We start from the raw sequence: 27,636 nt of genomic DNA, 5'->3' as shown, positions 1-27,636 counted from the left end.
AATAGCTGGCTCCAGGAATGCCAGGGGCATTTTCCCTGGGAGGAGAAGCATCCTAGCCCTCCTTTTTCATAAACTGTGACTGAAGAATAATGTACGACACACACTGACCCCTCGAGCACCAAATGTAGTCCATATCTACGTGGTGTCTCCGGTGGGCTCCCACCACATGCTATACTAGCCCCAAAGGTAGCAGACAGGCAACCCGTCGGTCAACCAAGTCACCGCCCTCGCAACATCCCTACTTGGGCCTTTGCTGGGGCGTCTCCCTCCTACTTCCCTCCCACCCACCCCCCCAAACCCCCATCCCCGCAGACATACCCCGAGCCTTCTGGTAGTGGAGGGAAAAGCCGATGATCTGTTCGCTGTGCAGCTCGGGCCGCTCCCAGGCCACCAGCACCGCAGAACTGCTCAGCGGCGTGGCTGTGACCCGCGTGGGGGCGCTGGGCAGACCCTCGCGCACAACTACTGCCAGCGGCGCAGCGGCGCACGCTGTGCCTGCGCCATTCTCCGCCACGCACTGGTAGTAGCCCGCGTCCTGCAAGCCGATCTGCGTGATGACCAGACTGCCACCGCCACCCTGCACCTTGACGCGCCCGTTGGGCCGCAGCGGCACGCCGTCGTGCAGCCAGCGCAGCGCGGGCCGCGGCTCTCCGGATGCGCGGCACACGAAGCGCGCGGTGCTGGCCCGCGTCCGAGACAACGCCTCGGGCGCCTGCGAGATGGCAGGGGCCGCTGCGGGCGAGAAGGACGCTGACCTGACCGCGCGCTCCGGCCACTAGGGGCTCTGCCCCTTCCCCCAAATTCCCTAATCTCTCTAACTCGCCCCGATTCACCCCTTTCCCCAGATACTCTAGCGCAGCGTAAGTCTTCTCCCCATTTACCCAGCCCACGCTGACCAGGCCTCCTCAGCCTCCCCTCCTCCTGGTCTAACCCAACTTCTTCCTGTATCACCTACTTTTCCACACGTGCTGTTTTTACTCCTCTCTACAGTATCCCTGTGCTGAACAATCCTGTCCCTCAGTTTTCTTAGTTCCACTCAGAGTTCTACTATATCTCTCCCCCTTAACGTCGGTCCCCCCTCTCATTACCTAAATCCCACCCAGCCCCATCCTCCAATCACCCAAGCTCTAATTACCCTTCTTCTTTTCCTGACCCAGCTTTCCCCACGCCATCCTCCAATCTCTTTCCACCGCTTCCCCTCCTCCAATGATGTAGTCTGTTCCCTCCACGCAGCCCCCCTCACTAAACACTCCTCCCCAACATCTCGACCCCTCCCCCAGCCCTACCCCTTTTTCATCCTCCAGGATGACTCTCAGTCCCTCCAACCGCAGCCAATTTGCCCACTTCACCCCTCCCCCCCACACACACACACATTCTTCCCTGGCCCCAGCTAATGCGCCCCAATCTGGTCTCCGGCACACCTAACTCCCCCAGCCTTCACCCTGCCTCACCCAGCACGCGAAGCTCGGCGGCGGCCGTGGCAAAGTCGCGCGTACGGGGCTTGTTGGCGCGGCAGACGTAGATGCCAGAGTGCCGGGGCTGCGCACTAGTGATCAGTAGGTTGGTTCGGCCCAGGACGATGACATCGGTGGAGATGGGTTTCCCGTCTGGGGGAGAAGAAGGAAGAGCTCTGGAGGGGGGAGGTAAGGACTGCCCCTCTATCCACTTCCCCAACTTTGGGGCTCTCTGTACACCCGGGTTATGAGACCATAACAGTCAGTCCCTGGTTGTAGTCCTAGTTCTTTCACTTGCAAGCCTAGTGATCCCCTCTGAATTTCAGTGTCTCCCAATGTAAAATGAAGAGATAGTCCCTTGCTGGAAGGACTGCTGTGGAGTGCAATGAGTAAGTTCTGTGAGAACCTCTGGTACAATGCAGGTACATAATAAGTGCTCAGTACACTAGTCATTTATTACCATGGTCGTTAAAATTTATTTCTCCCAAGAAGAACACACTCCTGTATGGCCTTAGCCCAGTATCTATGATGAACTATGGCTGGAAAGGTCTGACCGAAACCAAAGATTTGAATATGTGCAAAGATTTTCATCCTAATGTGCAATGAAAACCATTTTAAAAGTCCTTGCCTAACCTGGAGATGTTTTCTCTGAACCTATGTACCCTAATTGATTAATGTCACCTCATTAAAATTAATAATAAAAAAAAGTCCTTGCCTAATGGATATGAACAGAAGATTCAGGGAAAAATATATACAAATGGCCAAAAAGAAAAAAATGTTCAACTTAACAGAATCAAAGAAATGCACATTAAAATACAGGTGTTCCTTTTCACCTAGCATATTGGGAAACTGTTTTTTGTTTGTTTGTTTTTTTAGTAATTTTTTTTTATTTTAATTTTATTTATTCATTTTTAGAGAGGAGAGAGAGAGAGAGAGAGAGGGAGGGAGAGAGAGGAGAAAGAGACAGAGAGAGAGAAGGGGGAGGAGCTGGAAGCATCAACTCCCATATGTGCCTTGACCAGGCAAGCCCAGGGTTTCGAACCGGCGACCTCAGCATTCCAGGTCGACGCTTCATCCACTGCACCACCACAGGTCAGGCTGGGAAACTGTTTTAAACTGTTAGTTGCAATGCAGGAGAAAGGATAAATGCTGATAAGACTATACCCCTGCTCCACCTTAACCTTGAAGCCAGGGATTCCTCTTACGGGCACCTGTCCTGGAGAGGTGTGAAAAGGGCTGATCACTGTAGTGTTAACTGAAATAGTGGACAACTCAAAAGAACTTTAAAATTCAGTAGTAGGAACTGGAATATTACATTACAGCTACATTCAAATGATGGAACATCATATAGTCAAAATTATTTTCTGAAAACGTTTTAAAGATGGGGAAATGTTTATGTGATAATGTTGAATGAAATAGGACTTATAAATTCAACATGCTCTCAATTTCAGGGGGAAATGTACATGTGTATAGAAAAAATCTGGAAGAAAATACACATACATATTCATTTTTATCTCTGAATGGTGTTATTTTTCTGCTTTTCCCTCGTTTTCTACAAATGAACACATATAACTTCTGCAACCAGAAGAAAATAAAAGAAATGTCCCTCCCCTGACGTAGTAGAGTTAAATTCCCAGAAAAGAAATTGCGCTCAGAATAAGGAATGAAATCCTTTCAGGGTCTGTCCAGGAGTGTTATTAGCAGAGCTTCTCCAAGTGAGTGCCAAAACTATAGGTGTCAGGATCCCCTGGAACAGCAAGTCTCAAATTGCAGGGAGCCCTAAGATGCAGAGGCCCTATGGCAGGACCCAGATTCTGCACTTCTAACTAAGCCCAGCTGGTAGATCCAAAGATCACACATTTAGTAGCAAAGACTAGGGCACTTGATTCCTGGGTTACAATTCTCCAAGCATGAAGGGAAAGAATCTGCAGTTTTAATAAGCTCTCTGGGTCATTCTAGCACATGGTCAGTATCTGAGAAACATTGATATTACAACTCCTGGACAACATCACAGGGTTATCCCAATAATAGTATGAGATCCCCAATGGCCCCAGGATCCCCCTAACTGGGCAAATGTCACAAGTCCAGTGAGGCCCTGCAGGTGAGGGAGGTGCAGATTCCAGAACTGTTCTATCTCATCAGAGCTCTGGGAGGAGATACATAGGTGTTAGGTTTCTTATTTTTCTTTTTTTCTGAAGCTGGAAACGAGGAGGCAGTCAGACAGACTCCTGCATGCGCCCCACCGGGATCCACCTGACATGCCCACCAGGGGGCGACACTCTGCCCATCCGGGGCATAGCTCTGCTGCAACCAGAGCCATTCCAGTGCCTGAGGCAGAGGCCACAGAGCCATCCTCAGCACCCGGGCCAACCTTGCTCCAATGGAGCCTCAGCTGTGGGAGGGGAAGAGAGAGACAGAGAGGAAGAAGAGGGGGAGGGGTGGAGAAGCAGATGGGTGCTTCTCCTGTGTGCCCTGGCTGGGAATCGAACCCGGGACTCCCATACGCCAGACCGACACTCTACCTCTGCGCCAACCGGCCAGGGCCATTTTTCTTTAAACTCTATGTATTCATTATGTGCTCTTGGAATGTGAGATAGAAACTTACAAAAAAAGAGGTGATATAGGGTAACAGACTGAGCCAGTGAAGAAGGGTAAAGAGGGCTAGGTTTAAGTCTTATTTCTGCCATCAGCTTGGGACAAGTCACTTCTTATCGACAAATGGAAACAAAAATTACGCTTGCTTTTCTTCCATACAGGACTGTAGGGAGTGGTATAGCAGAAAGTGGACTTGCTCTACAGTGTGGATCCTGGCTTTCCACCTGCCTCTCAACCTCAGCTTTCTCCTCTGCCTATTGGCAATAATAGTCCTGGCTCCTCCCCTCCTCCAAGGGCGCTCTTGCAGGCTCAGGCAGGAGGGTGGGTGTGAGTGTTTAGTGGACTGCCAGGTGACGGTTGGCCCAGGGCTCTCATTTCCCTGATAACATCTCCTGTAACGCAGTCCCACTTGGCACTTATTACTTGCTGCCTGATACCGTCAAGCCTTTCTTCATGGCTGTTTCTTATCTCCCTCACCCAGACTGTGAGTTCAGAGGGCTCCTGTGTCTCTCATCTGGGTATTCTATTCACGGTGCCCAGCATGTAGCCAGGCACACAAAGGCAGAGGCACACTGGGTGGACCAAGAGGCAGCTTTGTAATTAAACAGAACAGCTGTGGGGGCCTGGTTCCACCTGACTCACGGGCTGTGGGGCGCCTTTCCAGCTCTCACACACTCACTGGCAACACTTTTGTGAGGAGTGAAACAAGGAAGGTTGAGAAGCTAGTGCTCACATTAAGTACGACCTCCGTAACAATTTTGGGAGTGGCAAATTCAAAGTGCGTTGTGAAGGAAAAATGCTACACAGCTGATTAAGTTTGTCTAGGTCCCATCCTCAGCTCTGGGAAAGGAGTGCTTGCCACACCAAAGGTTGTTGACTTTGAAGGGGTCACCCATATAACTTTGTGACTTGGTGAAACGTGAAGTGCCACACCCCTCCTTTCCCATGCCCTTCCAGTTCCCTCCCTCCACTTACCCTGTCGGACCCAGGACACGAAAGGGGTAGGGTCAGCAGAGGCCACACATTCCATCACCACACTCTGTCCAGACACCACTGTGGTGTTCTCTGGAGCTGCCACAATGACCACGTCCTGCCCCCTGGTAGCCGCCAGGGACCCTGGAGAGAGGATAGACCAGCAGTGTGTTTTACCACGCGCTATCTTCATCTGCGTACCTCCCGGGATTCCCCTGGTGAGTCAGGTGAGAGAGCAGCCAAGGTTCCACCCGACAGATGGGGAAGGCAGCCACATAGTTCTGCAGAGCTGGGACTGGGACTCAGAGCTCTTCTCTTGGATCCAGAAGAGGAATAACCTGGTCTCCAGCACACCACCCCCATTCTTCCCTGCCACACTGAACCCACTCTCCAGGTAGAGGACCGTCAGGGTCATGAGTAGACTCGGCATCCACAGTCATGGTTTTTAGTTCCAGCACTTATTATCATCATCATAATCCTGCTGTGTGACCTTAGACCAATCCTTTCTCCAAAGGGTCTCCGGTTCCCATGTGTGAAAGGCAGGGGGTGGGCTCGAGTTTCTGCCAGTTTGGCAGCTCCCTGAGCACTGATTCCTGCCAAGTTCTCAGTGTGACTTGGACTCCTGGGTCAGCGTGGTGAATACCTGGGTTTGTCCAGCAGGTGGAGGCAGAGACCCCAGGCGCTGGAAGGAGAGCAAACGGACTCCAAGAGAGCAAGCTCACTAGCTAAGCCCCCAGGAAGTGGTGGGGGGAGAGGGGAGCCCATGCAGGGGGATGGGAGGAGATGTGCGGAGGAGTAGGGATGGGCAGGGGAGATACCCATGGAAAAGGGAGGCAAGTGAGAGGCTCTTGCGGCAGTCCTGACGTAAGATCCATGCCAGGCACCTTCTACTCTTATCTCAGCTAGTCTCACAACCTCCCAGAGCTGGACATTTGATAACCAGCCCATGGTCACACAGATGGTGAGTAAAGAAGCCAGGATTCAAATCAGGCCTTTCTGACCTCAAAGCCTGTGACCTTCCTCCTGCAAAACCCTGAGATGGGAGATTTTCAGAGAAATGGAGAAGACAGAAACACTAGACTGCAGGGCGCCAGATTCGCAGGGCACAGTAAGCAGTGAGGGACAAATCCTCCAGTGCCCTGAGCCCCCAGGGCACATGGAGGGGCAGCGGTCAGGGCTTCAGGGCACTGTCACACCTCCTCAGACGCCTTACCTCTCCACCCCTGTATCCAGCCCTGTATGCTCCAACCAACCCAAGGGACCACAGGGCCTCCACAGGAAGAGAGCCCTGCATTGGGAATCCAGCCCCAGGACTCCCCAACTTGCTGGGTGGCAGTGCCTTCTCTGGGCTTCATTACTGTCTGATGGGAGTGAGACTCCATCAGCTGTTTGACGACCCGGCTGAGACCTCTTGAGGCCCCTCCAAATTCTGAGGTGTCCGACTCCAAAAACACCCTGGTTTCCACCAAAAGCCAACCCCCTTCCCTTACCTCTACGGGCCACGCTGAGTAGGGCCTCCTGGCTGAAGCGCTGGTGGGCTGAGTTGGTGGCCACACAGCGGTAGGAACCGGCATCACTCTCTTGAACGTCTAGGATCTGGAGAACCCCGTTGGGAAGAGTGATGAGCCTTGGGAAGGGGAAGAAGGCACCTGTGAGGTGGGCAGGAGCTCTGCAGGGCAGGTGACATGCTCAAAATGGGCCTCCCCACTCCAACCTGAAATACATAATGTCTCACTTTCAAGCCTTACTCGTAACACAGGGGAATAAAATTTTTGTTGCTTCCACAAAAACACTTGTTCTTACCTAATTCGAGTGTGCTGATCTCAAATCTGACATTAGTTTTTCTCTGTAAGCTACAGTTTTTTGCAATTCAAGATTTTAGGTTTTCATCTTATTGTAAAATTTTCAACATTTAGTTTAACAATGAAATAGAATGTCTTCTTAGGCATCATTTTTGTGAAAATATAATAATTTATATAATGCAGCAAATACACTCATACACTAAAAGATATGATTGCATCAGAATTTGTTTACAATTTTGAAATAGAACATATTAAAACACTTATTTTAATCATAAAATGTGCGCAAAACTTATTTATATTCTATTCAGGCAAAAATTTGTGTTTGTAGCTCTTGCATTTGTGTACTTGTTGAGGACAATCTCGTTTGATACCCCAGCAGTAGTCTGCTCATCACTAACAGCTCCAAGATTTTCAGGAAAATTATCAAGGTGACTGTTCAGGAAGTGAATCTTAACGCTCGTGTTACATCCAATGTCGCAGAAAGCCAAAAAGGAAGTTCTTTGTAACTGCCAGAAAAGACTGCCATGCTGCTTTCTCCTCCTTATTCATCTTCCTGGCAAATTCTTCTTCACGTATGAAGGTTCGAATTTGAGGTCCATCGAATATACCTGCTTTTATCTTCTCGAAAGACAAGGCAGGAAAAGCAGAAATAATATGTTGAAAGCATTCACTTTCTCTATTCAAAGCTTGAACAAACTGCTTCATTAAGCCAAGTTTGATGTGAAGTGGGGGGAAAATGATCCTGTCTCAATTAACTACAGGTTCATTCACAATATTTTGCATCCCTACTTCCAGAGCTTCATGTTTTGGCCATTCCTCAGTGTCCAGTGTTTCTCCCAAGCTCAGCTGTCCCACAAACACAGAAAGCAAGGATACTTCGTGAAACCTCTCTGTTGTCGTAGCAGGAAATTTACCACTTTAAGAACCATACAAATGATCCAGTTATGCTCCTCATACTTCAGAAAGTCGAGGACAATTTTTATGTCATTCTTACTAAGTCATTCTATTTGGGTTGACTAAACTGCTGAGGGGTTAATGACTGCTTGGCATCAGAAGAAGACCCTTCAGATTCTACAACCATTTCCTCCAGCACCTTATCAAAATACACTTAATTACCATGTTCACTTTCTTTGTCCTTAGAAGAAATAAAACCATTGAAAACTGGAACCGGGAGTGTCTCAGAGTGTGGGATAGGTCGTATTGCTGAAGGAATATTAGGATATGCGATCATATGCCGTTTTTTCTTGCCGATGCCCTTTGTGTGGATCAGACAGAAATAACAGTCACTGCTGTGGTCCTTAGGTTCACACCAAACCACGGGAATACCAAAAGGCATTCCTCCGCATTTTCCTTTTGTCCAGTCATGAAGCATTTCCTCACAATTATGACACACAATGTGAGGAGCCCAATTCTTGTCTTGATCGCCAAGGGGAACTTGAAAATAGGCAATATATGCACGTGTCACAAATGATGAAATATTACGCTTTGACGTTGAAGTGTGTAAGAGCCACATATATAACAGAAGGTGTCAGGACTATTCTTACATTTACGCCTACTCAAAGAAACCATGATTCAATCTTAAAACAAAACAAGAGGGTGTTTTTATCAGATAATAATTTTTTACATTTAAAAACAACTACAATTATGTAAAAGTGATGTTTGTAAAATATTAGTTGCCTTGTGGTTATGTTCAATCTAAGAGTCGTTGCCCTTTAACTCCAATTTAAAAACCAATGCATGGTGCCCTGGCCGGTTGGCTCAGCTGTAGAGCGTTGGCCTAGCGTGCAGAGGACCCGGGTTCGATTCCCGGCCAGGGCACACAGGAGAAGCACCCATTTGCTTCTCCACCCCTCTGCTGCGCTTTCCTCTCTGTCTCTCTCTTCCCCTCCCGCAGCCAAGGCTCCATTGGAGCAAAGATGGCCCGGGCGCTGGGGATGGCTCTGTGGCCTCTGCCTCAGGTGCTAGAGTGGCTCTGGTCGCAACATGGTGACGCCCAGGATGGGCAGAGCATCGCCCCATGGTGGGCGTGCTGGGTGGATCCCGGTCGGGCACATGCGGGAGTCTGTCTGACTGTCTCTTCCTGTTTCCAGCTTCAGAAAAATGAAAAAAAAAACCCAAAAATAAAACCAATGCATGGCCTGACCAGGTGGTGGCACAGTGGATAGAGCGTCGGACTGGGATGTGGAAGGACCCAGGTTCGAGACCCCGAGGTTGCCAGCTTGAGCACGGGCTCATCTGGCTTGAGCAAAGAGATCACCAGCTTGGACCCAAGGTCGCTGGCTCCAGCAGGGGGTTACTCAGTCTGCTGAAGGCCCACGGTCAAGGCACAGGTGAGAAAGCAATCAATGAACAACTAAGAAGTCGCAACGTGCAACGAGAAACTGATGATTGATCCTTCTTATCTCTCTCCGTTCCTGTCTGTCTGTCCCTGTCTATCTCTGCCTCTGTAAAAAAAAAAAAACACACACACAAAAAAACCAATGCATGCCATTAACTGTAACAAAAAGAAATTAAAATTGCATAAAAACTAGAGCATGCACCAAAAAAACAGATTTCAGATTTGGAATCAGCGATGCAGAGATATATAGAAACAGTTCTAAAAGCTCATTGAACAGAAAATGAAAAAAAAAATTGTTCCCCAGTGAATTTAAAAAATACAAATTAGAATTATAAGATACCAGTTTCACCCATCAGATAGGCAAAGATCAGAAGGTTTGATAACACACTACTTGGATGAAGGAACAGGGGGAAGGCACTCTTGCACTGCTGGTAGCCATGTCAATCTAGGGCAAACTGGTGGTATCTTCAACTTGCACATGCCTTCTGACCCAGCACCACTTTAAGGAGTCTATTGCACAGATATTCTGAGACATGTACACAAAACATATGTTCAACCATACTCACTCCAGCATTGTCTTTAATAGCAAAAGACTGAAAAAACAATCCAGTGTCCATCTGTAGGGTGAGGGTTAGCTAAATCTATCTGAGTACATCATACAGTGGAATGCTAGGCAGCTGTCACAAAGGAGGCAGCTCCATGGTGTCAATATAGGAAGATCTCCAAATGTGTACAGTGCAGAACAGTGTGTGTGTGTGTGGGGGATATGTACATATATGCTGGCACTGGATGTCCTGCTGATGATGTTGTCTCTGGGGAGGGGAACTGGGATCTGGGAGCTGAAAGTAGGAGAGGACTTACTTTTATTATATAACCTTCTATATGTTCCTCCTCCCTTTTATTCACACTTTCTCATCGGACCCTCAAAACAAGCCCCCAAAATCGAGGGGATCACAACCTTCATGTTATTGGTGACAAACTAAGGCTCAGAGAGAGCAGGGAATTCTCTCGGGGTCTCATAGCTGGAGTAGAGTTGAAACGTGAACCCAGGTCTTCTGGTACCAAGCCCCATGTTCTTCCCACCTGCCTATCTCAGCAGCACTTAGATGGCTGAGAATGCCAATGGAAGGGATGGGGTCCCCCGGCAAGCCCCAGTCCACATGCCCAGTACCGAGGAGGGACAGGATGGATGAAGGTGGTATGCTCTGCCCTCTTGGTTAGTGGGTTGGAACGTGGCTCAGGCTGGGAAGGCCCAGAGAGCTTGCTTAAGAAACAAAGCAATCCAGGGCAGGGAAGTGCCCGTGGGGGACAGGGTGGCAGATTCTGGCCCAAGTAGGGAATGAGGGAATGAGTGGGTCCTCCTGAATCCTCCAACTGTGATCCTTGCAGGGTCAGCTTGAGGTTGAAAGTGCTAATTTCTCAAGAGAGCAAACAGTGCTGGCCCCTGGATGTGGGCTGGGCCAAGGCCAGAAAGGAAATAGGGCAGCTCTGCACTGGTGAAGAAGATCCCTTAGCTTGTGAGGACACGGGGCATAAGAAAATTTATGCACAGGAGATGAGAACTAGCTCAAGGGTGTTGAGAGAATTCTGGCCATGGGCCTGGAAACCTACTGGAGCCCAAAGACTTAGAGAAAAAAAAACACAACAGAAACCTGCATCACTCTCTCCCTCACCTGAAAGGCAAACCCACCTCTGCCCCAGCATCTCACCCTCAGATCCAACAGCTGCCCACATCCGTGCTGGGCCAGTCGGGGAGAAGGGACAGGAAGCAAAGGGTGGTTGGAGGTAAAAACCCTGGGCCAGGACCCAGCCTGCAGCCACAGAAAATTTGATGGGAAAGGCCAAGGGGGGAAAGATAAGCAGGACTTATTTGGGAAACAAAGACCCCATTCCCATCCAGGTCTCTTCCACCTCATACACTCTGCATTCAAGACCCTTTGTCCTCCGTTAGTCTGGCTGGCTGACTGCCTGCAGGGATCCTGACAGGAGCTGCCCACACTTCTTAACCCCAAAGTTCCCTGGTCTTTCCAGGGACATTCTGCTCCAGGTACCTAAGAGCCAATAGCTCTTTTGACAAGTAACATTTCCTGAATTTTGTGTGTTGGATGAATGAGTGAAGCCTCTCCTCAGATGTGCTGTTGCTACAGCCAACAGAGATAAAACCATCTAAAATCTTTTCTGTTCTGCTGAAGTGTGGTTTTAGAAGCTCTGTCCTTGGAAAGATGTCCAAGATATATTGGTTAGTGGGGAAAGCAGTTGCAAAACAGTGTTTATGAAGCAACTTCTATTTTTGGGACAGAAATAAATGATATGTTAGGATATACACACAAAAGTCAAGGGTGGTAAAGCTCCCATCACTCGCGGAGGTTTTCTCTGGAAGTGGGATCACAGGGGACTTATTTATTGTGTTTTTTAAAAAAATATTTTGCAGTGAATATTTATTAGTTTGGAAATACAAAACTTTAAAAAATTTAAATAGAAAAAAGCACGTGCTCTTGCACACTTTGTGTTGTATCTCCGGGCTCTGCGGCACAGTGGAGAGAAGGAGATCCAACACATGTGGTTTAGCAAGTGACATCACATGCCTGCGCCTCAGGTTCTCATCTGAAAAATGGGTTCAATAATTTTTGTCCTGCCTATGTTGCAACCCTGACTCTTTTAATGTCTTATGAGCTCACATTAGATAATGGACATAAACACTATCTATGAATCACAAACTGTAAATGCATCTTTACAATGGTGTAAACCTTGTACACATATTTTATTTTTTATTTTTAATAAATAAATTTTTATTAATTTTAATGGGGTGACATCAATAAATCAGGGTACATATATTCAAAGAAAACATGTCCAGGTTATCTTGTCATTCAATTCTGTTGCATACTCATCACCCAAAGTCAGATTGTCCTCTGTCACCTTCTATCTAGTTTTCTTTGTGCCCCTCCCCCTGGTACATATATTTTAAAAGACTGGAAGGAATAATCAAAATGATAATAGCTATGTCCAGGTTGTAGGTGATTCCTCCCCCCTTAAGTTAGTATATTTTATCATTTAAAATTAATTCAAATTGCAAATAAAACAAACTAGCTACTTATAGAATGAACAGCAACCTCTTTCTAAAAGGAAGGAATCCTCTTTCCAAGCCTGAGCTGGAGCCTGCTCCCCACTCCCGCAAAAGGCCACTTCGACTCAGGGATTCAAGAACACAGAAGAAAAGACCTAGTTGCTCTGAATTTCCTGAAGGCCAAAGCGCTCCCACCCTAAACCCTGCAGAGATCTTTCTGGGGAAAAGGGACACTAGCTGAGGGTCACACCATGTTGCTGGACTCGACAGACACTGGGAAATGGGCAGGGCCGAGGACTGGACTAGGGAGCCCAAGGTATGTAGGTCCATTAGTGCCACGGTTTTAGAGTGTGAGTGAATGGCGATAACGAAATGATTTCAATGGATCCAGACACATTTTTTTTTATTCCAGCGGTTATGTATTTATTTTTACGGCCACCTTCTATTTATGGTAAGCGTTGCTGGTTTTCCATTTTACTGCAGTGAGATAATGTTCCTCTTTAGTATGTGTTAAGTTACAAAAGAGAGCTGATTTAAAGAAACGTATTAAGTAAGTGGTTGTATAAATGGTTTCGGGATGGCTAAAATTATAAAGGGGGTTTATGAATGCCTGGATTTTGGGAAACATTGCTCACATTGATGAATGGTTCCCAGGGAAGAAAAATTATCCCCTATCATTAGAAATTAGAATAAGTACCGAGGGATTGCCTTAGGGTCTAGTCTTCACAATCACTTTAAAAAATATGCACATACACCCTGACAGAGTGTGTTTATTTATTTTCTTTTTTCAGAGTGTGTTTATTAACTGCACATGTGCACACCCTACACCGAGGCATATGGTCTCCTTCAAACCCCTGGGCTGAGTTTACGAATAGCATATTTGTACATGTACTATATCTGGGCATGTGTAAAAATACATACCTTGGGCATAATCAAGTTGTTGTTTTAGACATTTCTTTATTCCCCCCACACAATGTACTGGGACATGTGAGACTGGCTTATTTATAGATGAGGATCACTTTTCAGAGGACTTGGGGCAAACACTCCCAGAGCTTAGGAACTGGCAGCTCCAGGCTCCTGGGAGAGGCCTGTGGCTTCATGGAATGATGCCTGAACTATATAGATGTTGGGAGGCAAGGTCTGAATCCAACTGTTTGCTGAGAAACTTTGGGGAAGTGACTTCTCTGCTCTGAGCCACAGTGGGACCGCCCGATCTCCAAGCTCACCTGCAGCAGGAACTTCCTCATACTGTAGCTGCTCCACCCCAGCCACCAAATCATGAGAGGCTGTGTGTCATCCATGCCAGCGCTCTGGCATCTGACACTCTGGGTACTAGCTGTGTGACCTGAGCCAAGGTATTTCTGTCTCTGTTCCTCGGTCCCCTCATGTAACAATCTGGATAATATCTGCCACAGCCATATGTACAGATCTTAGAAGGATGTTTATTATGTGTTAAGTGAAAAAAAAAAAAAGTTGAAATATAATCCCATTTTTGTTTTGAAAAAAAAAAGGTGACTGGACCAAAAAAAAAAACACACCAGTATGTACAATATAATTCAAATTTATAAAGAGACTATTTATAAACATATAGAAGAAAAGTCCAGAGGACAAACATCAAAACTACCAGTGGCTTTCTATGGGTGACAGGATAATGAGTAATTTTTGTTCTTTTTTTATTTATGTGAATTTGGAAAATGCATTGTCAAGGAATATAAGCTAAAAGAGGTCATACTTCAAAGTAGCTACCTTGAAGGATGATGGGAATGATTGAGAAAATGCAGCTCTCATGAAGTGATGCCCATTGTGACTTTCAACACGGAGATTTTTTTTGCTCTCTCTCATTCTCTCTGGGGGCTGTCAAGAGTGGGCTCTCACTAGCCCAGCAATTCCCAGGAAGCACCCACCGAACAGCAGCGAGAAGCCCCACATTTGACAGGCATAACAAACTGTCAGTCTTTCTATGGTCCACTCCCTAGAATGTTCATCCACCGAATGCTGCCAGAGGGGCTCTGGGCCGATGAGTCTGGGAAGCGTTTGGTTAAACAAGCTCAACAGGTTTTCAGTACAGGACTTGTCAGTGCCTTGTCAATTCCAAGAGGGAGAATTATGGCCAGTTTCTTGACCTTGACAACAGGATAGTTTTTTTTCCAGAAAGTCTCTTTAGGGCCTAGTGTTCTACAAAGAACACACTTTGGGAAACCATGATCTAATCCAGCCCTTTCATTTTTTATTTTTTCGTTTAATTTTACAAAAGAGGAGAATGAAGCTGAGGAAGAAGGGACTTGCTAAAGACCAATGGGGTTAACCAATCACCAAAGTCAACAGGGTCGCTTATATCTTGACCTCTTGCCTTCACAACTGTCACAGAGATGTATCTTGTGGCTTTTCTACCTAGAAGTTTCTCCTATACTCTCACCCCTACCTAGACATGGGCAAAGTCAGAGAAGCCGGGACGGTGCAACACACTCAAGACAGGTTAGTCCCTGGGCAGGGAGATCTGAAAACCCGAGTTTCTGAGGCTAAGGAAGCCCGCCTCCACCGGGAGTGAAGTGGTAACCACTGCTAGAGAGACGTAGGGAAGGGCTGCAGGGCGGCTGGGACAGGCCTGGGAAGCCACAATCCAAAGGTGTAAGAATCCACGGGGTGACAACTGAGTCACGAGATCAACTCAGAGACTGCATGCAAATGAGCCTTGTGCTTTCTGGTCCTGCAGCAGGTACACCTGGGCCTATGCAGGAGGCCACAGGGGATCTAGCCTCTGCTTCTTTTTCCACTTTAGAAATTCTTCCCTAGCCTGACCTGTGGTGGCACAGTGGATAAAGCGTCAACCTGGAACTCTGAGGTTGCCAGTTTGAATCCCTGGGCTTGACTGGTCAAGGCACATATGGGAGTAGATGCTTCCTGCTCCTCCCCGCCTTCTCTTTCTCTTTCTCTTTCTCTTTCTCTCTCTCTCTCTCTCTCTCTCTCTCTCTCTCTCTCTCTCTCTCTCCCCCTCCCTCCCTCCCTCTCCTCTCTAAAATAAATAAACAAATTTAAAAAAATAGAAATTCTTCCCTGGCACAGCTCCATCTGCCCATGGACTTCATGGGGAGCAAGGAGGGTGAAGCAGGAAGGAGCTCCACAGCCCACTTATCAAAGGCTGCACCCACTGGATGCAACTGAGGAAGGAAGAGGGGTAGAAACTCCAGAAGAACCTTGCAAAGAGAATACCTTTCCAGCAGCCTTGGGGCCTTGAACAAACCACAGACATCCTGCCAATGACTCAGGGTGTGCCCTTGGATAAAGAGCACCTGTCTCCAGCCCGCAGTCTCCTCAGTAACGCAAGTGGGTGGACTAGAGATGCGCCGAAGGACTCTCACTGTTCGCTGCCCAAGCTCCGGAGCTTAGGGGCTGGCTTTCCTCCCTTGGAGCAAAAACTTCTTGCCCAACTTCTCTTTGAGACCAGAAATGAGCTGAGAATCCAGCAGTGGCTGGCTCCTAAGTCTGGGCAAATGGAGCCACCCTGACTCTAAGAATCCCTGAGCCCCATCTGGCCTGCCCACTGGGCCCCACTCCCCTACAGGATACTCACCGCGGCTCCTTAGGCACTGTCACCTGGTCCTTCTCCCAAGTAATGCTGGGTGCTGGCAGCCCTTCGGTGTGGCACTTGAATCGAGCTGTCCCATTCTCCTCTACTGTCTGAGACTCCGGATGCAGAGAGAAGCCTGCGAGTGCTGAGGATGAGGACAGTGACACACAGGCAGGGGCAGGAGACGAGCAGGGACAGGGAAGCCACCGCGTGCACAGACAGTGCCACACAAATGCACGCGCACACACACAAACACGGAGGGATAGAAACAAAAGCAGAGCAGATTCAGATCAACAGAGACACAGTTGGACACAGGTCACCAGAAGATAAGAAGTGGTCATTACTGGTCAGATGCTGTGAATGCCAGTGTCCCCAGGCTTTCCCATCAGCGTAATGGTCTGACTACAGTAAGATGCACATGTCTTCTGGCCTGAACTTCACGGTGATCTGTGCCTCTTTAGAGCCCCCGAAAGGGTAGGCTGGACAGTGGGGCCTGACTCCATACACTCCACCTGCTGTGGGGTGGGAGCTCCCTGGGTAGGCACTTTTGTGACCCTGACACTCTTACAAGCCTCTCTGGCAGGCTTCCTGGAGGAAAACACAACTTTAGACTCTCGAACTCAATGGGGGAAAAAAGGAGAAAGAACAGAGGTGTGGAGAAACGGGACTAATGAACAGGGAGGCAAACAACACCAGGGAGGGACCCACTGAGCAGGAAGGGAGGCAGGGAAGGGGGCCCTGCGCCCGAGGTAGGCCCTTGTGCAGCTAACTAATCAGGATCCCACTCCCCACACCCCAGGCCTCCGGGTCTTAGCTCAGACCCCAGATACGGGCACTTACTGGCGAGCTTGACCACCGCAGCCTGGCTGGCCACTACTCCGAGGGGGCCATGGGCCAGGCAGGAATAGCTGCCCTCAATGACATCTGAGGCTTCAGGGGCCAGCTCATCGCTGCCATTGGGTGCAAGGGGCTGGGACAGCCACAGGGAGCTGTTGGGTAGCAGGCGCAGGTGGCGGTGCTCCAGCAGGGCACCTCCGTCTTTGCTCCAGGTGACGCTGGTGGGAGGTCCAGCACCGGCAGCCCCCAGACTACAGTCCAGCACTGCCACTTGCTCTGGGCCCAGAATCACTTGCACTGGCCCCGTTCCACAGCTCAGCTCCACGGTTGTCTCCTGGGGCAATGGCAGATCCCCTGCATAGAGAACGGGGCACCAGAGCCATCAGTGTGTGTCCTCCTGCCTCCCACAACCCCCAGCTCCTGAGTCACCCATGCAGGGGCTGGGGCAAATTGTGGAGAAAGAGGTCTCATAGGAAGACCTGAGTTTGGACCCTGGGTCTGTCCCTTACTGTGATCTTGGGCAAACTGCTACACCTCTCCATGCCCATCTTCCCCAGCTGCTCAGTGTCCTCACCCGCAAAAATACACAGTTCTTAGCAACATTATTCATCATAGGCAAAAAGTGGAAACAACCCAAATGCCCATCACCTGATGAGTAGATAAATATATTACTCAGCCATCAAAAAGAATGAAGTACTAGTGTGACTGGTGGTGGCGCGGTGGGTAGAGCATCGACCTGGGATGCTGAGGACCCAGGTTCAAAACCCCAAGGATGCCAGCTTGAGCACAGGTTCATCTGGCTTGAGTGCGGGCTCATCAGCTTGAGTGTGGGGTCAACTGGCTTGAGCGTGGAATCCTCAACATGATCTCATTGTTGCTGGTTTGAGCCCAAAGGTCACTGGCTTGAGCAAGGTGTCACTGGCTTGGTTGGATCCCCCCGGTCAAAGCATATATGAGAAGAAATCAATGAATAACTAAGGTGCCACAACCAGTTGATACTTTTCATCTCTCTCCCTTCCTGTCTGTCTCTCTTTCTCTCTTTCTCACTAAAAATAAGAATGAAATACTGATACATGCTACACTATGGATGAACCTTGAAAACTTTATGCTGAGTAAAAGAAGCCAGTCACAAAATGATACATATTATATGATCTCATTTCTGTGAAATGTACAGAATAGGCAAATCATAGAGACAGAAAATAGATTAATGGTTGCTAGGGACTGGGGAGAGGGAAGAATGAAGAGTGACAGTGAAGGGATATGAGGTTTCTTTTTGGGGTGATGAAAATGTTCTAGAATTAGACAGTGGTGATGGTTACATAGCCTGTGACTACACTAAACACCAGATTTGTCCACTTCTGACACGGCTGTGGTGAGCGCTGACTGAGATGATGGGGGAAAGGAGTACAGCCCGGAGCCTGAGCTGGCTCAGAATCAGGGTTTAGTCACTCCCTGCCTGGAACCTAACAGATGTCTTGACCACTATCGCCCTACCCACTTCTGCCCCAATGGCTGCAGGAGCTGGCCACTCCCCCTGCCGCTCATTTCCCCAAAGCCACGCAGCAAACCAGAGCCAGTCTCCTGACCAAGCCAGAGACCTTTTCTCTCCAGGGGCCCCAGGAGGCCCTGCAGCTCCAGTACTGCCCTTATTTCCAAGGGAGGAGGAAGAGGAAGGAAATGCCACCCCAGGGACAAAACAAAAACACACGAAGGTCAATATTTATTATTTTAACCAACATTTCAGCAGCGCCCAGGGAACCATTATTCCTAGGGAGATGGTTGGTTCTCCCACTTGTGTCTCTGAGAAGGGTGACCTGCTGCCTCCCTGTCCCATAAAAGCTCAGTAGCCCAAGGTTGCTTCTTATCCTTTGACCTGATTCCTTCCTTCAGGGTAGAATGGAGTATCTGAGAATTCCACCAGGGACAATGGCCCCTACTCATTACAAGGCAGGTCTGGGCTGACAGAGCCGTGTGGGGCATACAGAAAGCACAATGGCTAGGGAAGTAGGGACCCTCAGTTCTAGACCTGGCTCTGTCATAGTCTAGCTGTGTGGCTGTGGGCCAGCCACTTCTTCTTGCCTTAGTTTACTCAAATGTAACGGGTGATGTCTGAGATGCTATGATTTTAGGATTATTAATGAATTAGATATACCTATTGCTAAAGAAACATAGAGCATCATCTAGACATACACACAAGATATAGATACAACCTCCCACACTCAAACACATGCAGCCCAATCTCTGCCACACTTGTTGAAACCTGGACACTTACACCCAGTTACACCCAGACTTAGAACCCCTGTCTGTCCCAGGCTCCCTTCTCACCTCCCTCAGAGAAGAAGACTAAGGGGAGAAGCCTGACTGGCTGAGATAAGGAGTGCAGGGCAGAAGCAGTGTGACCCTGCAGTCTGACCCTGCAGAGTGAAGAACAGACAGACAGACAGATAGGGCCTGAACCAGGTCTCTGTCTTCCCTATTTCTTTTCTTTTCTCTTTCTTTCTTTCCTTCTTTCTTTCTTTCTTTCTTTCCCTCTCTTGCTCTTTTTTTTCTTTTTGAGAAGGGACATTTTGTTTATTTTTTAATTAAAGTGTAGTTGGTATATACAATATTATATTAGTTATATTCATTTCAGATGTACAAGAGAGTCATCGATATTTTTATACCTTACAATGTAATCACCCATTAATTCTAGTAATCACCTGTCACTATACAATCTTATCACAATATTATTGACATATTCCCTTTCCCTTTCTCACCCGGCCCCCATCCCTGCCTTGCTTAATCCTTCATGAAGGCTCTGCTGGCACCTCCAGCCACACAGTAAGGCTCAGCGTCACCAGTGGGTGCAGGAAGAAGGCAGCCCTTGCCCTCACCCAGTTTCCATTCTAATTGGGGAAACCAAATTGACATTCACATCCATCATTGCTGGCCATTCATTGTAGTGGAATGAGCATTTGACCTTGGCATAGAAGATCAAGGTACCAATCTTGATCTTTCACCTACAGCTGTGTGACAAGCCACTTAACTTCTCTGGTCCTCAGTTTCCACATCTGTGAAATGAAGATGATATTGACAGATTTGGGAGAATTAAACGAGATGACGTAAGCCAGGGCTCCAGCTCAGAGCCTAGTAAGCATCAATCAAGGAATGGGAGCTCATTCTTTAAAGCTGTAGGGGGCTGCACAAATGCTAATCACTGTTCTTAACATCCAGTCCCTTCTATCTCTGAGGCCCTAGATTCTAGGATTCAAATGCAGGCAAGTCTGGGCTCTCAGCCCAGTGGCTTCCAGTTGCCCGGTTCCAGGCACTGAGCAGTCGGTTTGAGTTTCAGGGGAGAAAAGCCCCACATGACAAGAATCCCTGAGCCCTCCAGCAGTCTCCCCCACCCCCCCCCCACCCCCACCAAAGCATGTCCGGGGCTTGGAAAATCCCCTGCCGCGCTGAACAAACAATGTGAACAGTTGGGGCCCAAGCAGCTGCTGGGTATGTCAGCAGCCTGGGCTCTGGCGGGCAGGACGGCGGCCAGAGGGGCCGGCGGCTGGTTGGGGAGCCCAGAGGAGGCTCCAATTCCCTTCCTGAATATTCATGGATCAGCAGATGTCTGGCTTCCTCACCTCTGAGGAGCCCAGCAGCACCCAATAAGGCAGAACGGGGAAACCAGTAGGGAGGTACAGGCCTGCCCGCGGTAGGAAGCCTGAGATTGCTCACTTTATAGATGGGGAAATGAGGCCCAGAAGGAGGGTCTCATCTCTCTGGGAGGCAGCTGCTCCTGAATAAGAGCTTTCCTTCTGCCTCAGTGCCCCACCCAGTTTCTGTGGCCAGGACACGCATCCTTAGGGCTCAGCTTGGGCACCAGCCCTCCATAAAGCTGTCCCTGTCTTCCCCCAGAAGTTTTTCCTGAGTCTCACACCACCCAGCCACTTGGACACCCATGCTTTCTCTTGTCTAGATGGACAATGGGACTTGGTAGAACAGGCCTTGACCTAAAGTCAGAGTCCTAAGTCTATCACTTGTTGTATGACCTTGGGTCCACTCCTGTTCTTTCAGCCTTCATTTCTGCAGTTTTAAAGATGAAGAGTCTCCTCCACGTGCCTCATTTTCACCATAATTCTCCCAGCAGCAGAGGGGAGCATATTCAGGAGGCTTGCTGACGGCCCAAGATGGTTTTATTTTAAACCTTTGGCATGTTGTACCTTCTGCTCTATTATACAGCAATGTTTGTTTTCATATAAACGTGGTTCCTACACCACCAAATCTTTTAGTGAAAGTGATGTTCTAAGGAGTGGGCCTTGTTTGTCCAGTGGCTTTGTGGCTACCTCTTTCCTGCCACCTCCAGCCCACTGCCATGGCTGACCCCCAGAACCTCTCCCACAAGCATTTCTCAGCTGTGCCTCTCAGGACTGGGGCAGAGACAGTGGATACCTGCTGCCTCCCGACTGCAGCCTCGAGAGCCCTCCGTCTCCCACAGTCCTCCTTGGTGTTCTTGGTGAGACCCCGCCGGAGACACAGAGCCTCTGCGCTTGGGGGCCCAAGGCCATCTCTCACTCTCCTTCTGATAGATTATTTTCCCTGCTTACGGGATAAATTTGATTGTATGAGGCCAACTGGAACGCAGGCAGAAGGGAGATACACTGCTGAGGTCCAGGGTCCGCTCAGTGCTGTTTTATGGGATTTGCAGGGGCCTGGTGTGAGCCAGGGTTCCACTTTTCAGTGAAATCTCAGGCAAGAAGTGGGGCGGGGGAGGGGAAGGAAGCCGAGATGCCTCCTTAATTAAGCCAAGAACTTGCCACAAACATCAATGCCTTGTCACTTCTGAACTTCAGGGTCCAACAGATTTACAACTTGTTTTTGATCTAGGGCAATTCTCCATGACACCATCACCACTCTCCTTTCCCAGGAGACACGAGTCAATTTTTTCCAGAAACCTCCCTTTCTGCTCCCCCCCCACCTCCGTAACTGCACACTAAGGCCCTCCCACTAACAGCTGGAAGGAGAGCTTGGGATGGTTGCCTGGACACAAGGAAAGCCAAGGCCGGAGAACTCCCTTCAGCAGACTTGACAGCAAAGCCACACTCAGCTAGCTGCCCACCTCCATTCCCTGGGACCTTCGGCCCCACCAGAACAAACCACTTCCGGTTCTCTGGAAGTGTGCTGCCCTTCCACGTGCTCCTCACGCTGCTCCCTCTCCCTACAACAGCTATGCCATCCAGGGTCTGATTTAGACACCTCTCCTTTTTCTGTCCTAAAGGCCCCTGGGCACTCTGATCATTGCAGTTATTACTCTAGATTTTTTATTTGCCTTTCCCCTCAACTAGGCCCCAAACTCAAGATTATGTCCTAGTCAGCTTTCTAAATTCCCAGGTCCCTGAAATAGTGCCTGGCACATATTAGGTGTTCGGTAAATATTCCTTAAGCACGAGTGCACATGCAGGACACACTTAAAAAGATATGACACAGGCCCTGGCCGGTTAGCTCAGTGGTAGAGCATCGGCCTGGCGTGCAGGAGTCCCGGGTTCGATTCCCAGCCAGGGCATACAGGAGAAGCGCCTATCTGCTTCTCCACCCCTTCCCCTCTCCTTCCTCTCTGTCTCTCTCTTCCCCTCCCGCAGCCAAGGCTCTACTGGAGCAAAGTTGGCCCGGGCACTGAGGATGGCTCTGTGGCCTCTGCCTCAGGCGCTAGAATGGCTCTGGTTGTAACAGAGCAACGCCCCAGATGGGCAGAGCATCGCCCCCTGGTGGGCATGCCGGGTGGATCCCAGTCAGGCACATGCGAGAGTCTGTCTGACTGCCTCCCCATTTCCAGCTTTGGAAAAATGCGCAAAAAAAAAAAAAAAAAAGATACGACACAGAGGCCCTCATGCTTTCCCAAGTCTCAATTTCCTTATCTGTAAAAATCAAAGGAACTCCCTTCAGGGCTGGAGATGATGTGAATAATATATGTGAAAACTGCCTTGCTTTCTATGAGGCACCTAACAAATGCTTTAAAAGCACAGAGACAGAACAGCAAACACACTGAAAGAAACTCTGTACTTAAACATTACCAGGACTAGGGAGCTCACTGCCTCACCTGCTCTGCTCTATAGCTTGTATGATGAAAACTGTCTTCCTCCTGGGCCCACGTTTTCCTCCCTGTATATTCTACCCACTTGCCAAAGCTCTGTCCTCTAAACTCTGTGACAAAGTAATGAGCCCTTATTGAACCATCCAGAAGTCTTGTCTCTGCCCCAGCTTGTACCAGAAAGCTTCTTGAGCCTCTGCTTCCCTGACCCCTATGACTGCACAACCCCTCAAATTCAAAGGATGCCTCAGCCTCGGCAGCGAGAAAGTACGAGCTGGCAGCCGGTGAGCTCTGAAGATAAGGATTCCATTTCTCTGCATGTCAGGCCCAGAACATCCTCTGTCTGGTTTTCCTTCTCCTGCAGTTCCCATCATCCCTCTCTGACCAGGCTGGGGCCGGGGTCCTCCCCCATCAGAGCTGCTCTTACTTCTCTCCCCCCCCCCACCCCAGGGAGCTGGGAGCCCCCAGGCAGGCCTGGCAATGACATCTGTTCTGCATCTGGAATTCTGTGTCAGTCTGGTTGCTGTACCTCAGAAACAGTGGAGGCTGAACAGGAGGCAGTGGGGGGGGGGGAATGGATGGAGGAGGGTGGATTCTGGAGCCCAGACACACCAACTGAAGGGGCCAAGCCCATAGCTGATAACTTCTGATGTGAGGGGGAGGTGGTACGGAGAGACTGAACTTGGGTATGTGTGTACCAAATCCAGGGAAAATCTGGCTGCTCGAAGAGCCAGGAGACTGGTTGCAACCCCAACTCAGTCTCTATCCATGCAACTTTGGGAAAGTCACTCAGTTTTCTCATCTGTAAAATAAGTTCAGGCTAAAATTATTTCTAAGTTTGAGGATGCTTTGTGAGATCACAACTTGAAAGAGGTACTTTGAGGAGAAAAGAAAGGAAATGCTAATTTATAGATTATGTATTGTTAATTGGGCCAGGAAAGTACAAACAAGACTAAAGAAGGTTTAGGTAACTCCTGGATAAGATTTACCATTAAGAGAAAGTGCATTTCACCTGGTTCCTAAACCACAAGATAGGGTCAGAGAAAGCCACCCCAACACTTCAACTGGGTGAGGTTGGCCTCTGAGCCTCCAGACTGAGAAAGGAATGGGAGGCGGGAGTGTTTAGGAGAGAAGAAAGTAGTTTTCATGTTCTTAGAGGCCTTCTATTATGACTTCTGGCTTCCCCACCCCCCAAATTCTGATTGGGTGAAAGGGAGAGAGCCCAACTTCTTGCATGTCATGAAAAGAGCATACAAAGCATTCCAGCACCAACCCCCTTTCTACAAAATGTCTCCCCAGTTCCTGATGTCTGACTCAGGGAAAGTGTTGGGAGAGGGAGAGAGGCAGTCACTGTCCTGACCCCAACACCAACCCTTCGTTCTGCCATGCTGAGATTACTGAAGTGTCTATTATTTTTTATATCCCTCTCCCTTACCCCCTAAAAACTCGATTTATTTTCAAATTCTACTGATTCTACTTCCTAAATATCTCTAGAACCCAGCTCTGTGGCTACCCCAACTGCTACTATGCTAGTTACCACCATCTTCTTCTGGATTACTATGACAGCCTCCCAAGAAGCTGAAGCTCCTGCCTCAGCCCTGCCCAATTGATTCTCCACACTGGCTGGAGCGATCTGATGCAAGGCTGAGTTGAAACCCACCAAGGGCTTTTAGGGCCTCAGAAGCCTTGGCAGGGCTTACAAGGCCCTTCATGAGCTGGGTCCAGGCCCAGCCCCCTTCTCCTTTGACATTCCATGCCCCCTCATCCCAACCTTTCCCTACCTGCTCCACTCTCACCCCTTGTGCTCTAAACTCAGCCAGGTCTAACTTCATTCAGTGGTCTAAATTAAGTCACCTCTGAGCATTTGCACATGCTGTTCTCTCTGGAAAACTTTCCCCATCATTACTCACCTCCAGGGTTAACTCAGGCTCTGCATTGAGCTCCATTATTCATTGCTTCCTGAAGGAAACGTTTCCTGACCTTTCCAGAGTATCTGTCAGGTCTGCCCCACCTGGACTGGAAGCTTTGCACCAGTGACCAGGTCTACCTCCTTATTTACTATATTCTAGGCACCAAGCACATGCTAGCCAAAAAGAAAAAAGTACTCAGTAAATATTTGTTGAATGAATGAATGACCTTGGTCCAGATCACTGTGGCTAGTCAGAACTCTATAGGAGTGTCCCAGACCTGCTCAGTTTTGCACAGCAAAGGTTTTGGGATGGAAGTCTGGTGGAGTAGTTGTGTTAAATACACACACTACTGTCAAGGGAGCCCCAGATCTGTCCCTGCCACTGCCTGTGCACTCGGAGCAGACAGAGACCAGGTCTCTGAGGCTAACTGAGCCCCTTGCCAGAGGCCCCACCAGTAATCATAATGCTCCAGTGCACTTCCCAGCCTTGGTTCAGCTTTGTTGGGAAGCTCTTGGAAAAGCCAAAGACACTGGGCACAACTATTCCTTAATCTCCTGGGTTCCAGGAGGGCAGACATTTGTCTGCCTATTCCTGCCCTCTTCACCTGACAACCCCGAGCACTCCACACCCCTGGGCCAGCCTCGGACCCTGCCCCCAGGCGGCCTCCAGCCAGGTGGGCAGTCAGCCTAGAAAGGGGCGTGTCCTTATAGGGAGACAGTGGTCCCAGCAGTTCCCGGCACTTTCCCACTCCCGCTGATTGGGTTTTCTGGAGATCGGCCTGGGGCCGGCCAGGCTTCTCCCTTCGCCATCCCTGCTCCCTCCCACGTGGCCTGGCTGAGTCTCTCTGGAAAGCCGCAGCAGCTGGAGAGAAATCCCCCTCCCCACCCCCACCTCCAAGTCCCTCCCCAACTCGCCCCGGACAGATCCTCAGCTCTCCCCTCCACAGGGAAGGAAAGAACTGGGCAAACAAAAGCGGGCAGCCCATCCCCCTCCCAGCCCTACTATCTGCCTTCCCCCTGGGTCGCCCCCCAAACGCACACAGGACAGAAAGTGAGATAGCTGGGGGCGCAAGAGGGAGCCCTAGGCATGGAGACTCGGGACTCCGTCACCCCATCCCCAGTTCTTTCTCCAGCGTGGACAACTCTGACTTAAACCCCAATCCCGAACTGAGATGGGGGGTTGAAGGAGGCCTTGCTGACCTCGTCCACGCTTCCCTGATCTGTCCCTGGGGGGTGGGGCAGGAGTGACAAGCGTCCCATCCCGAGAACGAGTATTAGATACGTCCACAAAAGCAACTGGTTTCCTGCCCTTTTCTTCTGTCCACTCCAGACCACGGGTTTGGGGTAGCAACACCCCATACACAAATACTCCAGCCCCAGGGGCCACACCCACTGGGCAAAGTTGAATGTTTTACCACCACTAACCCTAGTCAATCAGAAATCTTCTGCTCTGTCCCCCCAACCCCCACCGGCAAGGACACTCCCCAAAAGCCAAGGCCAAATATTAGCTCAGCTCCATAAACACAATCACACACGGTACGGTCTGGACACAAATGGAGGTGCAGACACACACACACCCCAGTCCTTCTCTTTCACACTCTTAACCCTGAGACACGCGCGAGCAAGGCAGAGCCCGCTTCGCGCAAGTCACCAACACCAACACCGCAGCCACAGCCCCGCGATGCCACGCCGAGACCATGGCACGCATTGCGGACACGTATGCCCGCAGAGCCCCTTCCCCACCCTCTGCAAGCGCGCGCGCACACTCACTCACTCACTCACTCACTCATTCACTCACTCACTCTGGACTCCGAAAACCAAGGACACACACCCCCTGCGGACAAGAGCTCCAAACGCCCCTGGTCGCGGCTCCCAGACCCCCAAAAGCAGGCATCACAGGGACCTGGACGCCCAGCCCGCGCCCCACGGACCTGATACTCGCTCCGGACCCAGGACGCACACCAGCCCCACAGCTCCACGCAACCCCGGGCGCGGGGGCACAGAGACCCCGCAGCCGAACGGGCCGGCCGCAGCGCCCGCCCTTACCGCGCGCGGCCAGCAGGCAGAAGGTCAGCGCGATGAGCCCGCCACCGCAGCCAGCGTCCCCCAGCGCCATGGGGCCGGGCCGGGCCGCCGCCACCGCCCCGCGCCTCCGCTGCCGCCGCCGAGGGAGGGCGCGCCGGGCGTCAGTGGCCCGGGGAGGCGCGGCGCCGCGGGCGGGGGGCGCGGCCTCGGGGGCCCGGGACCGAGCGGGGGCCGGCGCGGGGGCCGGGGCTGCGGCCGCCTCGCCCGCCCCTCCATCGCCATCTTGGACGAACCACCGAGGGGGGCGCGTCTAATGAGTGCGGTCGCCCAGGCCCCGCGACCCTGCACCGTGCTGGGCTTTGCCTTGCTGGGGTCTGCACCCCAGTGCCTGGCCTCTCCCGGTAGCCTTGGGCCCCTGTTGGGCCTCTTGTTTCTGGGTCTGCTTCTTAGTTTCTCCTGTCTCAGGGTTCACCGGTCTCTCTGCTTTGATGTCTCTGTTTCTTTTCCCTGTTGCTGCCTCAGGGTCTCCACAATCTCGGTTCCAGGCTAAATGGAGGCAGAGTCAAGGCCTGGGTCTCTGGCCTGCTGTCCCCATCTTGCCTTTGGAGCCCAGTCCATTCCAGCCCAGGTTCTGTCCTGAATCCCAGTTAGCTTCTCCACACGCTGTGCCAACAAATCCACTGAGGACATAACAGTTCCCTCCTTACCCCCATTTCCATTACCATTACAAGCTGAGGGCTTCTCTTGGCCTCCTTCCCCTGCTCTTTCAATAGCCAACCCAGGAAGGGCATTTAAAATCTCAACCCTGAGCCCAGACACATTCAGCAGTCTCTGCAATCCTGAAAGGAACAAGGAAGGTTTGATTGCTTTCATTTTGCACATAGGAAAACTGAGGCTGGAGGAGGTGAAGACTTGCCTTGCCTAAGGACATGAGGCCAAGGAGCGGGACCAGAACCTTAGTTTTCCGACTCCAGAAGGTCATTTCCCACTCATTCTTCAACCGTGACTTCTCTA

At 50.0% G+C, this 27,636-nt stretch overlaps 1 protein-coding gene across 2 annotated transcripts in view; it reads right to left on the bottom strand.

The window, feature by feature from the left end:
* IGDCC4 (immunoglobulin superfamily DCC subclass member 4) overlaps positions 1–26,851 on the bottom strand; it is a 41,290-nt gene extending 14,439 nt beyond the window's left edge. Inside the window, exons 1-7 of one of the 2 annotated variants that reach the window (XR_010746325.1) lie at positions 26,644–26,851; positions 16,634–16,984; positions 15,797–15,938; positions 6,512–6,648; positions 5,025–5,165; positions 1,452–1,607; positions 319–732 (exon numbers count right to left, since the gene is read on the bottom strand). Coding sequence is in view for 1 of the 2 variants with exons in the window: in XM_066344481.1 (XP_066200578.1) it covers positions 319–732; positions 1,452–1,607; positions 5,025–5,165; positions 6,512–6,648; positions 15,797–15,938; positions 16,634–16,984; positions 26,644–26,713 (1,411 nt within the window). In the remaining variant the exon portion in view is untranslated. The remainder of the gene's footprint in view (positions 1–318; positions 733–1,451; positions 1,608–5,024; positions 5,166–6,511; positions 6,649–15,796; positions 15,939–16,633; positions 16,985–26,643) is intronic. The other variant, XM_066344481.1, reaches the window with a different exon arrangement.
* Between the last annotated feature and the right edge of the window lie 785 nt (positions 26,852–27,636).

The sequence above is a fragment of the Saccopteryx leptura genome, chromosome 6, assembly GCF_036850995.1.
Source record: "Saccopteryx leptura isolate mSacLep1 chromosome 6, mSacLep1_pri_phased_curated, whole genome shotgun sequence".
Lineage (NCBI taxonomy): Eukaryota > Metazoa > Chordata > Mammalia > Chiroptera > Emballonuridae > Saccopteryx > Saccopteryx leptura.
This window is presented reverse-complemented; position numbering and strand designations above follow the sequence as displayed.